Below are 17,429 nucleotides of genomic sequence, written 5' to 3' on the forward strand. Positions count from 1 at the left end.
GAATGCTCAGTCGCGTATGTCACCTCGATCTACTAAAGTATTTATCTCGATTTATTTTTCGATTTATATTATATTTAATACAATAAATACACCATTCAACAAAAAAGACTTTATTTCAGGTTTGGAAATTACCAAAGCGTATTCTTATAACTTATTTTCTGCTAATTACGAATCCGGCCGCGAAAATTGCGTATTACGTCAGGTTTTGTAAATATGTAAAGATGAGAAAAAAAGCATTTTAAATACTATTCCGTAAAATATAACTTCTAATTGGGACGTAATAAAAAATGCTACGAGGGCTCAAAATAAAGCTTAAGACTTGTAGGTTGTGCAAATAATGTAAAAAAGTTCGAATTTAGAGTTTTTTGAGAAAACTAAATTAAGAAATTGAAAGTATCATTTTTCGCACTTTTCCTTATACTAATACAAAGTCTTTAGAGGTATGATAAAATGGCTCACATTTTATTTACAAATATGAATATGTCAAAATGTCTTCAATCACTGATAAATAATGATTCAGATTTTTAAAATTAGAAATAGCAAATCAAAGTTTCAAAAATTTAATGTTCGTGAAAATAAGTAAGTTGATTTATTTATAACTTATATTAAATTTGTGAATTCGATTTTTGATCAAGTTATTTAAAAAATCTGGCGTAATACGCAATTTTCACGGCCGGATTTGTAATCAGCATGAGAAAATCTATACGAATAAGGTTTAAAAATCTCAGAACCTTTTTGTGTATCGAACAGTATTATTAAACATATATAATAATTATCAACGTTTACCCACGAAAATATTATATCTGCTAAAAAGCAATGGACAAGCAGTGCCTTTCATCTTTATTTATTCTTGCGAAGTATAAATGAGAAAGTATATGTATATAAATAAAAGAACATATATTCTGTTGTATACTTTACATATTTTTAAACAACTATACACATGCATAATTTTTTTTTTGATTAAATTTAAATTTGTGGTCTCGGCTATCGTAAATATGTATATACAGATCGACAAGCACATGCGCTAATTGTATAAAAACAGTTTATGTAATTATTAATCATTATTTTTACGTAATTAAAAATACATGTATAATTTCATTTTTGATCGAATTTAAATTCGAGAATCGGTGCTAGTAACCTGGTCGAGATTTACGCAGCGTAACTGTCGACGTGTCTCCGCCGGGATTAATGCAGCCATACTTATATTCACGCAATCGAACTTGGAACTTGGAAGCATATGATTATGAAACGAGTTGGACTCGCGAGAAAAGATGATTCGCCATTTCTCAAAGACTCTCATTACGAATATCGCCGATAACGTTATTGATAATAATTCGAAACTTATCATGTATGTAGAGCGCAAATATCGATTTTGTATTTCTTGATTATTTTCTCGTTTATAAATTTACTCCTCAAAGCTAAAATAATGGTAGATGGAGAAAAAACAAAAATAAGGTTATATTTTCATTTATTTTCTTTCTCGAAAATTCTCTCATTGGAATTATGATTCATTCGATAACAGTATTGCAGCAACTCAGTTATCATATTCCGGGACATTAGTTTTTTTTCTAAAATAGAGAATGTGAAAAAAAAACATTTTATTTTTAATATTTTATTTTTAAAAGAATATATTTTTCATACGTCTGAGGTTTAATAAATCTTTGACTAAGGATTGTAGAATATCTTTTGAGAATGTAGATTCCTTCAAAAATATTGAATGTAAAAAATATTTAGAAAAATAATATATATACTTTATATATATTATTTTTCTAAATACTGCATACAGTAAACATATATGTATACTATATATATATATATATATATGTATATATATATATGTGTGTACAAATTTGTATCTAATAAACAGATAATGCGTTTTAAAAAAAAGAGGATTCCAAATTGAGAAAAGAATTTCGCTTAGGTCATCATATTGATACATCACATTGTTTCCCATTGTCAGTCTTGTTTGTTTGTCAGGTTTTTGCATAAGTTTTTTTAGAGCTATTCAATTTCAGTTAGATTTCTTCATATTTTATCTCATACTATAAGTCTGTGTGAATATTATGTTCTGTATCAAAACGTTGCTCCAATTTGGGATATTCGTTTAATAAATTAAATTTGTTCTTCCAATCCCATCGTTGGTATCCTTTAATAAAAATCTTCATTTTAGGTTTATAATTAATTTTTAAATAATTATATACAGTTCCATTTTCCACTGGAGTCCATGTAAAATTAGCTGAAGAAGGTGTCGGATTTCTGCAATAAATGTGATATTGATTATTATTACGCGATTGTACGATGTGACAATAAATATTTATTAGAAATGTCAAGTCTATGGTACCCCGTTTTAGCAAAATCTGTCCACATCTGCGTTAAGTATTCCATTATTTTATAATCCGACGTATTATGTGCAATTGGTAACACATCGATAAATTGTCCTATAAGAGGACAAAATAAATAACCCAATTCCTCGAAGTGAGATGTACCTACAAAATATTGTTATGTAAATTAATCATAAAAGTTGATAACTTTATCAATATATTAGAAGTGCAATCTAAAATTTATATTTAAATGCACAATAAACTTTTCTTAATTAAATTTTTCTGAAACTACGTGCGTCTTTTTACAATCATATATAGAAATTTAAAGACATTTAATTTCACGTTTACTTCTTTTTTAACTTTAATGTTAATTTGATTTTGACGTATGTAGTTCTACTTTAATTAGCAACGCAATACCTGGAAGCGGCTTTTTAAAAAACATTTTCTTCACAGGAGAGGTTTCACTTTCGTACGAAAATTCGTACAAGTAGGTCGACTGGTTAACATTAGAATTCATTTGAATATCAATTGCTTGTATAATGCCTCTATAGATATATTGATCGCCGATAAAATCAGAAAGAGCCATTATAGTTTTTTCTGACACTGCTTTGTTACCAAAATACAATGATCGTAATTCCGGTACCGTGATCCCTAGTTGCGGTAATTGACGTAAAACTCTCGGATATATGGCTTTCTTGAAATCAAAATTAAATTTGTTTAAAGTCTCGTTGTTTACCCCTAAAAATGATTGAATAACGATTTTAATTTTAATTTAATTTAATTTAATTTAATTTAATTCATAATATAATTTAATGAAAAGCATAAGCAAATATATATTCTTACGGCCGACAATATCACTTATGAAAATATTGCCTTCTTGGCTATTATATCCAAATATGATTGGAATTTTAATACCATTCCGTAATAATTGCAACGGATTTTCTGATAAAAAAAAATTCCATGACGCGGAATCCACGGTCGGCGTAAATGCGGGGAAAACATCTAAGTCATTCTGCAAAAACATAATATTCTTAATATAAAAAAATAGTTTATGTTAATTCATCGAACATTTATTATTGCAATAATTGTAATAGAGCGTCAAAAGACCTCCGCTGCTATCAATATTCTTCCGTCTATGTCTTTCAGAAATTTCAGGGCTTCTTCCGGATATAAACACACATTACCAAGTTTCTGAGATAACATCAGACCGTTATGGATAGCATCGTCTCGTTCAGTGAAAGCCCAAGGAACAGTCGCGGCGCCACTTTGACATATTGCCTTATGAAATAAACCTGTCAAGCACACATTTGCACATAACAGAATTGGCACTCGAAGAAGTTTTATATGATTATATCATGAGATTTTAATTTTTTTTTTTTAAATTAATATAACACATAGAATTAATACACATAAAATTTTTTGATATAGCAAAGCTATATAAATTTTTTTATTTGTTTGTATAAAATATGTTCTTAAATATTCTTAATATATGTATATCAATATTATGTCTGTTTGATTCTTACCTTCAGCTAACGGTGAAATAGTCAGATAGTGAACCATCACTCCACCCGCATCTTGACCAAAAACTGTGACGTTATCGGGATCTCCACCGAATTGCAGTATATTTCTTCGAATCCATTTTAACGCCATAACTACATCTTTTAAGCCCTGATTTCCCGTCGCCATTTCCTCATTAAAATTGAGAAAACCTAAAAAGGGTATAAAAGAAACATGTCGTTAATACGTTTAGTAAAGTTTATTATCAAGACTTACATATTCGCATTCTCTAGTCAGTAAAATAAGAAATATTAAATAATTGACCAAACTAGCACAAATTAAAATTAATTAAGTTTCAAGACGTTTTGACCTAGTGGTTGAATTTTTCTTAACGTTTTTCACTTTTAAAAAATCATAACCACATGTTCGAAACTTTGTAAAACCTAATAAATTTTAATTTGTGTTAATTTGGTCGATTATTTAATATTCCTATTCTACAAAAAATTTTACATCATGAAAAATATGTTAATAAACGAAAAATCGCGGAGATGTTTTATATCAAAAATTTGACAACACAATTAATTTACAAAGAGACACGGATAATCTAAATAATGTTTACGAGAAATTAATAAAAGTCGTTTAGTTTGATAAGGAGCTTAAAATCGTTACGACAACGCAGTTATTTCGCCTTCATACTATTATATCATGTTATATTCTCAGATCGAATTATTGTTTTTTAAAAAAGTTGTGATTTATTTTGTTTTAGGAACATAGGTATGTTTGCGTATTAACGTGTGAAACTCTCTATATATTTTATAATTTCCTTTTAGTCATAATTGTTAATGTTATGTTACAGCATTTGATAGAAGCTGAAACCCACGGCCGAAACGTTGTGAAATTTAATAAAATTCTTTTTTTGCCAGAATTGGTCGATTAAATCATTACCATTTTTTATAATTCCTATTTTATTTATATAAGTTATATAAATATATAAATTTCAAAGATTAAATAAATTAATTTCACGAGTTTTTTTAATTACTTATAATTCGACAACTATTTAAAAAAAAAAAATTTATGAAGAAAATTATAAAACGTTAAATTTAAAAAAATATATTATAAGTAATAAGAATTGGTTATTGTTTTGAAATTGGTATTTTAAAAAAACCATACATACACGTAAATTATTTGGATTGTGGGAAGCAGAATGCGTCCTATGTGTTTACTTAAAAAAAAATAGATCATCAAACGCAAATAACAAAAAATGATTTCGAGCTAATTAATAATGTACCTAGAACACCTAATCTGTAATTTAGGGTGACGAGTACCACATCCTTCCGCATGATATAATCAGGACCGTAATAAACCGAGGTGCCGTCTCCCATAAGAAAGCCTCCACCATGTATCCATACCATCACAGCACTTTTTTTTGAAGACGTCACATTGTTGGTATACACGTTCAAATAGAGACAGTCTTCTTTTCCTATGACGACTAAGTCTATTCTGTCCATCTGAAGACAGATGTTTCCGTTATTCGAAGCGTCTCTGTCACTGGGCCATGGTTCTGGTGGTTGCGGATCCTACAATCAATGTTTGTTATCTAAATAAAATGTTATAAATGATCAGCTAGATAATATTTTGGCGACATCTTTTTTTGATATAGATAAAAAATATGTATTATCTATATCTGTATCTTAGATTAAGAAAAAGATTATGGTTACTAAATTATTCAGATAATCCGGTTTAGAGTCATAACATAAAAATAAACAATTACTAAAACTTAAGATATAAGCCATAAAAATGTAGACATAAAAGTACGAATAATTTTTTATATCCCATTTATAATTTACACCTTTTTTTATAATTGTGTCTACATAAGCGATTCTAAAAACAATATTATCTAAAAGTTATCTAGATAAATCGCCATGTAATTTTATTTTTTATCTAGATATAATAAAACAAAATCTTCTTAACCTTATCTAACAAGGGACATGTCACAATTGTCCGCAATCGATTTGATTCTTCTTCAAATATGTTGTTAAATACATAATCATAAATCAAAAAATTAGATTTTTAAATTTTAAAATTATTTATACATTATAAAATAGACAAATTATTTATTGTATATATTTAAAAGAGAAGAAGAAGGAGGGAGAGAATGGAAAATGGTGGTAGAGAGAGAGAGAGAGAGAAAGAGAGAGAGTGAGAGAGAGAAGAAGAGAGGGAGAAGTATCTATACAGTTTTCTTCGACTAATTATTTACGTAATGTAACATTTCTACCATTCTCAATTGCAACATTTTATTCCTATTTGTTCGAGACACCGTGTAGCCGTTGAGAAAGAAAATGTTCGTTCTTAGAATAGCCGATAAAGAGAATTGACGTCGTTTGAACTTTTCGACACTCTTTAGAGTCGTTGGTCGAATGTTGCGTTATGCTATTTAAAATAAAAATTTAATCTGTATTTACAGAATAAATTATATATCATAAAGTTGACAGAAACTAAAAAAAGGCAAATTAGAGAAATTTTGAATTTGATTTTATTTTAATTATCTGTAATTGAGATTGTTTTGCAATTGCAAACTAAACTTTTATTGTGAAATATCTGATTTTTATATAGTATTGTATAATAACACGACTAAATATGATTAAGCTGAATATATATTATGTAAGAAAATCTTTATAATTGTTTGGATGCTTAAATGCAGAGCACTAAAAATTTTTTTTTAATTTTTTGTGAGGGAATTACTGCAATTTTTTCTGTTGTTGTCATTTAACTAGTATTAAAAATTAATATTAGGAGAAATAAAATAAACTTGAGGAAAAATAAAACTAACTTGAGGAAAAATATTACTATTAAAAAAAATAATACTAATCTTATCAATAACAATACTAATATTAAGAATAATAAAATTAATATTAAGGAAAACAAAACTAGTATTATAAAAAATTAAACTAATATTAAGAAGAATATTACAAATATTAGGAAAAATGTAATTTCTGTAAGTTCTAAAGTATTAAAGTTAATATAAAATTGAGAAATGTGGCGCGCGCTCGTAACACTTTTGTTGTTCCAGTATTTAAAAAAATTAATGAAGTAATGAATTATCGATTCATTATTTTTGTCTACCTCTATTCGATATTGCATAAGGTCACGAGTTGATATTATTCTCCTAATTTTTTAAAAGTTTCTAGAAGTTATTATATTTTAAGAGTGCGTTTTTTTCTATAAAGATAAAATTTAAACGAAGTAACTACATTTTTCACATTTCTATATTTCCCAACTTTCGAAAAGTAGGGAGGACTGGGACTGAATGTTACAGGAGTTAAATGTTACACTTATAATAAAATAGTTAAATAAACCGTCTATAAAAACGCTAGAAAGCGCTAAATGTTGGCAATATCGACTACTGCGTATTATATATTAAACGCGTTATCGACATCGCCTAACGCTTACATGTATATCGTAGTGAAAAATAGCAGGTTTGTAACTTTTTATTTTATTTGTAATTTTGGTCTCATTTTCTTTATATTGATATTGTAGAAATGGTTTTGCATTGTATGTTTATTTTATACAATTAAGATTTATGAAAAGTCAGAGTTATAACGCAAAAATTCTGTCAAATTTTTTAATTGCGTCTCAAATGTTCAATTTTGATTACAATGTTAAAAGTTTGAAATATGTATTATATTTGCAGAAATTGTGATTCCGATAATGATTCTGTTTAATATCTACTTGTGATTAATATATATCAAATCGATTCATTTTGTTTTTAGAGTTTAATTACAATGTTCAATAAAACATTTGTAAACATGTTAAGTTTTCTTAATTAGTTTAAGAAGAGGTAAAACAATTTTTGTTTTGACAAGTTATTTTTGTATTTTGTTTGAAAAGTATATTGTGTTAAATTGTTAAATTTGTTTATATCAATTAATAATAAAAGACTGCTTGTATGATATAAGTACGTTAATTGACATTATTAATGTTTAAGTAAAATAAATCATTCAAATAATGGAACTGTTGCTGTCATTTTTTACTTCGTATGGTGTCACAACTGACCCCAGGGTCGGGGTGAAAGTTACACTGGCAAATTTCATAAATACATTTAATATTTCTTAGTTGCACGAACTCTATTCTTGCGTTCTTTATCGCATTTTAAAGTTAAATAATAATACATTTCATAACCGTAACATAAAAAAAAACATATTGTTTAGATAAAATGTAGCATTAAATTTTCTCAAAAATGTCATAACCAACCCCAGTCTTCTCTACCTGTCGCGATGATGTATAGAACGTCGCACATGGCAAGAAACTTTGGAATATACAAACAACAGCTATGAAAACTTTGGTTTGCATAAGTTTATCGTATTGCGTATCATGTACGCGTTTATTTCCTTAAAGCCATATATTATGTAGAAAAACTTAACCGGTACAACTTTGTAAGCAATCAATTAATCCTCTTAAGAATGGCAGATTGGAACAGTGATTGATCGATTTGCTTTATCGCTTAAGTTCTATGGCTCAAGTGTTTTTACACGCTTTAGTTACAAAAACAATGCAATGAGAAGATTAATTAATACTAAAAACGGATCGTTTAATTACACACGACACGTTTGCACTTCAGAGTATTTATATAATTGTACATTGCAATTATAATGCATTTCTTATAAATTATAAACGTAAAAAATTTTTCTTTTATCACAATAATGAGAAACTATTATTATTTTTTAACAATTTATGTATATACAAGATTTTCAGAAAGAATGGTAAGCATTCTACGACTTGATTGTATACATCATTGCAAGCAAAACAGTTTAAATAAAAATGTGTCCTATTCTGAACTGTTATGAAGATATAATGTTCAAGTTTAAGAACAAAGATATTTGTTAACTTAATAAAATTAAATGCTATGAAAGAGTTATATAAAATTTTTGTAAACATTAGTATACCTTCGATAAGTCTTGTGTTAATTTCAAATTTTTGGTTCCTGATGTAACTAAAATGGTTCATATTAATTCATGCCAAAATTATTATTAATTAATTGAAAAATGTTTATTAATTAATATTAATTATTCAAATGTTCTGCAAGTTTAAAATTTCATAAAGATTCTAATAAATTAATAAATGTAGTCATTCTTAAAACTGAACACTAGTAATATCTTTGTCCAAAATAGGACATGTTTATAATAATTTTTTTGTTTAAAATAATATGTACAATTATGTCCTAAAATTATGTAAAAGATCATTTCTCCTGTATAACTAGATTTTATTTCTAATTTTTGTAAATGTCTGTATCTTTTATATTTTATAAAATAATCCAATAAACAGTTTGTATCACTTGTCAAAGTAAATCTTTTAACAAAGATAGTAATATTTCAATAATTAAGATAGTAATATTCAATAACCATTCTCTATACTTACTCGAAATCTGAGATCACCCACTGGAGGTTTAGCATATGGTATTCCACAAAAGGCATTGTAAGAATCGCCATAGACGTTTTCCTCGACGATGCCGACTAATGTCCCTTCAGACACATTTACTTTTACTGTTTTGAGTGGCCCTGAAAAATTTATGCTCTAGCTAAATTATTACGACAAATAAGTATTTATATATAAACATATATAGAATTCGCTTATCGTGATCCAAAAGCTACGCGATGTCAAAATAGAATTCGTATCTTGATAAATATGACGATATAAATAAATAATTATTTTGTGTGCTACAAGAAAAACGTCACTCTTATGAAATATATCTTTGTAACAGCAATTGGACTACTATTAACAAATTCTTCGATATTGCAAACAAAATTTGTCTTGTCGCAGATAAAGATTTATTTATTTAACAAAATTAATTTTCGTTATAATTTATTTAGCTGTCTTACAACAACTAATAAATTTTATTACACAAGATATATGTACAGCAATATCAACGAACGGATTCTTTTCAATGTCATTTTTTTGAAAAATGAAATATATATTAGGTGTATAGATATATATATACATAGTATCTCAAAATTACATTCTTCAGCAAAAATGTCGAGAGGGAGGTCATCATTTTTTGCATGTTTCCAATTTTTGCCATATACATATATCTTTGTAACTAAATCTTAAATTAAAATTCTATTAAAATAAGAAATGTAGTTTTGTTAATATTTCATTTTTATAAGGTTTAATTTATAATAAGTAATAATGTATAATAATAAGATATAATAAGCCTTACGTTATAATTTAACGAAAAGCCTAATTTTTTTCTATCGCTTATAACTCGAAAATTATTGGTGCCTCGAAATTTTTGCCGAGAAAAAATTGTCTTCAAATGATCTCAGGAATCTCCTTATTATCAGGGTGTTTGGTAATTTTAAGACACCCAATATATATACATATTTTTATAAAATTCGTGTTATCTACCCGACGCACACAAATCCTCTGTTATTTTCTACCAAATGTTAGCTAGCGTCTGGATGGTATACGTATCTAAAAGCTAGATTATCACAATATTACACATAGAGGCAAGCAATGACTATAGGCTTACTATATGTATATTGATGCTAGTTCGCGTCTAGAAGAACTTGGCTCGTAGCTATGCATCCGCGATTTTAAATTTTCACACGGGTGATATTGCACGCGCGCAGCATTAGGGGCAACGGAGAGGCGTTATATGAAAACTTGCTATTGCGTCTTGCCATTGTGTTTCCCGAGGTATGCTCGAAGAATATTGCGGTGTGTAGGATGCGCACTATATAAATGCAAATTTACTCGCGGAATTGCGGAAACAAATAAAGTAGCGGTCCACGCACACTGAAGCGGTAATACACAAGTCTGCGGAGAAGCTTTCTCGGGCAAGGAGAGATAAATAAATTAAATGTGCAATTGATTGTGAAATAGGGAATTTATTTAAATTGGAAATTATTCTATTCGGTGACCGATCGCGCGACATTTTGTGTGTTTAAGTGCGCGTTTTCCGCTGGAAAGCTTTCTGTATTAGAGAGCTTTAGATGCTTTCCATAACGGAACGATGTTACATTTTAGGCTTTTTTTCTTGAATTATATACCAACTACAATATTTGCTTATCCAATTAAAATTATATAGATGATCATCTAAATAAGATTTTGTTATTTTGTCTTTAGATAGATAATAAAAATATATATTTTCTATATCTGTATCTTAGATGAATAAAGGGTTATCTTTACTAAATTATTCAGGTAATTTGATTTAGAGTCATAGCATAAAAATAATTAATTAGTATAACTTAAGCAATAAGTATGTCGTCAATGTTTTCTGTTCTCTAAATAAAATTATATAGATGCAATTTTGGCGTTATTTTTTTAGCTAGATAATAAAAATATATATTATATGTATATCTGCATCTTAGATGAAAACAATTAAGTGTTATCATTACTAATAAATTATCTAGAATAATGGTCAAATAATTTGATTGAAAGTCATAGCTCGTAATTGCTGTTATTTGAATAAAATTATGTAGATGATCGAGATTAAATTTTGACGTCATTTTATCTTGATATAGATAATAAAAATATGTTTTTATATATGTCTATAGCTGCATCTTAGATAAAAAAATGCTATCTTTATTAAATTATCTAGACTAATGTTTAATCTAGACTAATTTGGTTTAAAGTCATAACACATAAAGATACTTAAGTAATAAAGCTTAAGTAAGCGATAACAATTTATAAATAAAAATATAAATATATTTTTATATATACCATTTATAATTTATTATATATATAATTCATTTATAATATATTATATATATTTTCTATAATTATATTCACATAAACGGTCTTAAAAATAATATTATCAAGAAATTATTTAGATGAATACCACATAATTTTATCGTTTATCTAGATATATTTAAAACATAATCACCTTTATTTTATTTACCACATAATTTTAGCGTTTATCTAGATATATTTAAAACATAATCACCTTTATTTTATCTAAGATAAATTTACATATTTTCATCTCAGCTTTATGAAGTTAATTTAAATATTATTTAAACACAACACTGACCATCTGGTAAATAAAAGTCTTACCTGTGTGGTTACCAAAGACAGGTTGATTGAGTATTTGAAGCGTTAGAATGCATCTCAAAATAACGATCAGACATAGGTTCACGTTTAACATTATCTCTATTCACGGATGGCAATATTGTTACACAATATCTCGAATAGTACAGACTGATGAGGTCAACGATCTGTAATAATTTAAAATTGCAAAAGATACATTTACCATAAATTAAGTGTAAAAAATGTAAAAATATTGGTATCTGCGAAGTAACGCAGAATGACGATACATAATATTTTAACTGTATGATGTTGACCGCTGTAACTGGGTCATACATTATTACACAATATCGATTATATTGTTGGAAAACACTATTTATTAAAATAATTAATTCCTTCTGAACTGATTCTCTCGCAAGAAACAGTTGTGTACGTGCTATGGAAACAATTAAAGATACCTGTCACAGGATATTTTATGCTGTGACACCAATCCTTTTACAACACCCGTGTATATATCTATACACAAATAATAAAGAAATTCATGACAAAAAACAGATTTAGATATCTGTTATATAAATAATTCTAAGTAAACTAACAAATATTTTGTTGATATCTTGTGGTTCTAATTGAACTACGGAAAAGGCGATAGGGATACTAATACGCAGTGACGTCGCAAAGAATTAAAGAAGTAATGTTCGCTATAAATTTGCTGTATGGCAACGATCGTCTGTTCGTTCCGGTGATTTATATGGTACTGAAAATGTGCGAGAGTCTCGAAACGGCTATCAGTATTATTGTATCGTTATATTTACATTTATTTTCATGTACGTTTGTGGATTGGTGTGTGTCTCCTTCGTCTTGTGTTTATTATAATTTCTAAAAACTCACCTTTAAAAAAAGGTAAAAAAAGGCGACCAGTTAAGGGCACGCCATTAACAAAAATTATCCATTGCAAACCCATGTAGAATCCTATCCTATTGCAAACCCATGTAGAATCCTATGAAAAATTAATCATTGCAAACCCATGTAGAATCCTAGGCAAAATTAACCATTGCAAACCCATGTAGAATCGTACCCATTGCAAACCTATGTAGAATCCTATGAAAAATTAACCATTGCAAACTCATGTAGAATCCTATGAAAAATTAACCATTGCAAACCCATGTAGAATTGTATTAAAAATTATCCATTGTAAACTTATGTAGAATCCTACATTGCAAACCCATGTACAATAGAATTGTATGAAAAATTATCGATTATAAACCCATGTACAATCGTAACAAAAGTAATGAAATAAAAAAAAAATTGAGCCAAGTGAAAGTAGAAACTTGTACCAGTGGAAAATTAAAGTTGCAGACATATATAGAGTCGTATAATGAATCAGTAAAAATTTAAATTTGCAAATGTAGAATCGTACCATAAAAAAACTTATCTTTTAAAAAAAAAGATAAACAAGATGCCAAGTCCATGCGCCATGTGAAAAAGAAATAAAAAAATTTTAGTTAAAAAAACTGGGCACGATACTACTATGTATGCGTGGTCGATGATGATAATGATGATGATAATGATGATGATAATGATGACGGGGACGTTTCTTAATAGAAATTTTTCATATTTCGACTTTGCATTTATATATCTCTGCTTACAAATCACGTAGAGCAGAAATAAAGACACTTTTATTATATAATTCGAACTCAATCTATCGATTAAGTCTAGTATAAACTCGATTGCTTCAGCCATTATTGAGGATGCGAAATATTATAAAGACTCAAACGTCCGACTCGCGTTAAGATACACGGTGTCTCCGCTACGCCCTTAACTGGTCGCGAGACACTACCGTGTCTCTTGATAATCCTGCTTACCTGAGTACGTATATGTATGTCTGCGGATATGTATGTCTGTATTTTAAAATGTTTATTTAATTATATTTGTTGTTTTTTCATTATTTGTAATGTATAATTAAAAAATAATATTTTATTCAAATTTATATCATGTTATACGATTTATATTGCAAACTTACGTTCAAGTAATATCTTTCAATTTTAGCGTGAATAATTGTCTTATATTAGAAAATGGAAAAAATATTGTTTTAACGGATTTTATTTTTCTTAACATTTACTCAAAACAAGTAAAATTTTTTTTACATATTGTACACTTCGATTATTTTAAACATACCAATTATTATGTACAAATTATCTTGTCAGCAAATCTGTGATTTTTTGTATAGCTTGGGGTATAAGAAAACACAAAATTTTATTCGCTATAATTTTTTAAAATACGTTATGTAACTTCTTATCGGAATTTTAAAAGAAGGAGAATACTCGCGAATTATCTTGTTTTCACCTATTTGTAAAAAGTTTATGAATTTAAAAAATTATTAAAATACTTAAAGAATCATAGGTTTCTAATATAGTTTTTAATACATTTTAAAATAACTACTACTACTACTACGACTATATTTTAAAAATTATCTTTATATATAAATAAATTATATCTTATTGTGGATGATATAAATATTGTTTTTATTGTAATATAAATATATATTTGATAAATATGTTTTTTAATCAAAGAAACTTTTATATAATTCTTAAAATATCATTTTGTACAGTCCATTTCATGATTATTTATATTAGAAAATTCTCGGTGTATACATCTATAGAAAAATAATAAAGAAATTCAAGTAAATAAAGAGATTTAAATATATTACATATTTTTATATAAATAATTCTAACTGAACTCACTTTATATTGTTAATATCCTGTAGCTTTTATTGCACTACGGAAAAGGCGATGCTGATAGTGATGCGCAGTGACGTTGCAAAGAAATTGAAGGTAATATTCACTATAAAGCTGTTCGGTAACGATCGTCTGTTTGTTCCTGCGATTTATATGGTACTGAAAGTGTGCGAGATTCTTGAAACGACTTCCAGTGTTCTTGTATCGTCATATTTACGTTTATTTTCATGTACGTCTGTGTATTGGTGCGTGTCTTCCTCGTCTTGTGTGTATTATATTCTGCTTGCCTAAAAGTATGTATGTGTGTATCTGCGCTGATTTGTATATGTGTGTATATTAAGATCTCAAAGAACAAATCCAATCGTACAACCTCCAGCTAGTGCGTTTTGGGTGCAGCTGATGTCGGCGATAATTTTGGAAATAATATACAACTTTACATTTTTTCAATTTTTTCTTTTTTTCTTTTTTATTAAATTTTCTTATTAATCTTATTCTTTATTAAAGCAATAAATCAAGATTTTTTAACATATTGTACACATCAATCATTTTAAACATATGGATTGCTATAAAGTAATTCTCATAGCTTATATCTGTGATTTTGTGCCTTATTTGGGGTACTAAAGAGAACAGAAATACCTGTCCACTATTTAATAATGCTGCATTGATGACGTGTGATACATATTTTACTAATGGAAAAAATTAATTATATATTGATGGAAAAAGAGGATCCGATACACTGCGTTAATGACCACGTTCAGTAGACTCAACAGTTTGACAACGTTAGTAGATTTTCATATATTATATGAAGATATAACATATGTATATATTTAATTCAATGTATGTATATATATAAAAAATTTATAATTGCTAAAATTATTAATGTACATTTATAAAAAATCGATCAATTACAAAAATTATTTATATATTGCTAAATTAAACTACCTTCTCAATATTATTGAGAATTATTGAAGTCAATAAATAAACAGTGCAAAGAAAATGAATAATTAATTGGAAAGTGGTGTTTTAAAGTATCAGGATATATATTTTTAAAAAAAGACACAAAACATGAAAACAAAATTCATAACCACTGCCCACAACTGCACCTTACACGCTATTTATTAATTTCTTAATGCTGCACTGATGACTTATTATCAATGAAAGATTAATGGAAAAAAAAGAATGTCAGCAAAGCGAAAAGAAAGAATACAGATTCAGTAGATTCCACAATTGGACAATGTTATTAGATTTTCATATATCAATGTATAAAAATATAATATAAAAATTCTCTGTATATATGTATAAAAGATAAGTGATAAATTAGTGTTAATATTTTGCATACATTGTTGACGAGAAGCGATAGTTTCAAATAAATAAAATTTTTTTTATTTCTACGATAGCAGTTTTAAAATTTACCTTAGGAGATACGATTTAGTATATACTTTTACCTATTTAAAAAATATTTCTCTTAATTAATTATTATTAATTATATATATTAAGTATTTAAAGTATTTAATATAATATTAATATTTATTTTTACTTTTAATATTTTGTACCAATATAGATATATTAATATCAAAATTTTTATTAGATTTTAACATAGAAAAAGTGTTGTTATATAACTTGTTAAAAAAGCAAACCTATAACACATTAAAAAAATTAAGAAATTAATACATTGTTATTGTTATATTCCGCAAGTACTAATTCTAAATAATACTAAACTATATTAAAAGCTTGTTTTATTGAAAATAACGTAAATGACATCAATCGTGTTTATTACTAGAATTTATAGTGTACAATATTCATATCATCTCTCAATGTATTTTATTATCATATCATTGTTCATCTGAATATTTCCCTTTCATGATCTTCAAAACTCTTTCGTACAAAAGCTTTGACACATCCTTAGCAAATACAAAGTCCAGATGATTAAAATTGGGCCACGGCAACTTCGTGCATATCTATTACGTTGGGTAGTACATTGTAAAATCTGTTCACATCCTTGAAGAAACATTTTTCGAATTATCATGCATAATAATTTCTTTTAAAGACTATATTTCCGATTATAAAAATACGAAGTATTATCTACATCCCAGGTAGCAAGCTGACGTTAAAATGACGTCATTCGACAACAAAATAATGTCATTTAATGTCAAAATGACGTCATTTTGACATTTAATTACGTCAGCTTGCTATATCTGGGATATATATAAAGTCAAGTTACAATCTCTACTAAAAAAATCTTATAATTACATTATTTATCAATAAAGAAGTACTTTTTTCATTACTTACAATAGGATCTACAAACAAGTCATTTTTGCCGTAGTATCTCGCTATCGGTACCGTGATAATCGATAGATTATACGTTGGAGGTGCAACCGATTTATATATCAACAAATTTTTCATGACACCGTAGTCATATTGACGAGGCGTACACGATTCGATTACTTGAACAATGTGTATCACAGTCTTAAGCGAGACGGGGATGGGTAGGTGATTCACCATAAAGGATAGCTGAGTCCAAATAAATAGTAAAAACACATATGCGTATATACTACACACATACACATATATACAGGGTGTCCGGTAACTAACGGACCAATGATTACAAATGGATTTTTTGGTCAATTTGGGAACGATTTTTCCTCAGCGAAAATGTCGAAAAAGGTCATCATTTTTTACAACTTTCCAATATTTGTCATTATGTATTTTTGTAACTAAGCCTCAAATTAAAATTTTATTATAGTAAACTTTACCTGAAATTAACTGAAGAATGTAATTATGTTAGACTTTTAACTCCAAAACGTTTAGTTTTCAAAAAAAACCATTTTTTTCAATCGCTTAGAACTTGAAAATA

At 27.4% G+C, this 17,429-nt stretch overlaps 1 protein-coding gene across 2 annotated transcripts; it reads right to left on the minus strand.

The window, feature by feature from the left end:
* Positions 1-878: 878 nt before the first annotated feature.
* Positions 879-14,849, minus strand: LOC146724532 (juvenile hormone esterase-like). Of its 2 annotated transcripts, none has more exons than XM_085479658.1 (10): positions 14,582-14,849; positions 11,871-12,031; positions 9,237-9,376; positions 5,107-5,395; positions 3,845-4,030; positions 3,429-3,613; positions 3,165-3,333; positions 2,739-3,059; positions 2,342-2,486; positions 879-2,256 (listed from the first exon to the last, which is right to left on the minus strand). In XM_085479658.1, the coding sequence occupies exons 2-10, from the start codon at positions 11,959-11,961 to the stop codon at positions 2,043-2,045; spliced, it is 1,740 nt and encodes a 579-aa protein (XP_085335784.1). In that variant the 5' UTR covers positions 11,962-12,031; positions 14,582-14,849; the 3' UTR covers positions 879-2,042. The 2 variants fall into 2 exon arrangements, with proteins under 2 accessions (XP_085335784.1, XP_085335785.1); XM_085479659.1 differs by lacking the exon at positions 14,582-14,849 and adding an exon at positions 12,437-12,574.
* Between the last annotated feature and the right edge of the window lie 2,580 nt (positions 14,850-17,429).

Source organism: Nylanderia fulva, unplaced genomic scaffold (assembly GCF_048542155.1).
Source record: "Nylanderia fulva isolate GAGA-0341 unplaced genomic scaffold, ASM4854215v1 Scaffold127, whole genome shotgun sequence".
Taxonomy (NCBI): Eukaryota; Metazoa; Arthropoda; class Insecta; order Hymenoptera; family Formicidae; genus Nylanderia; species Nylanderia fulva.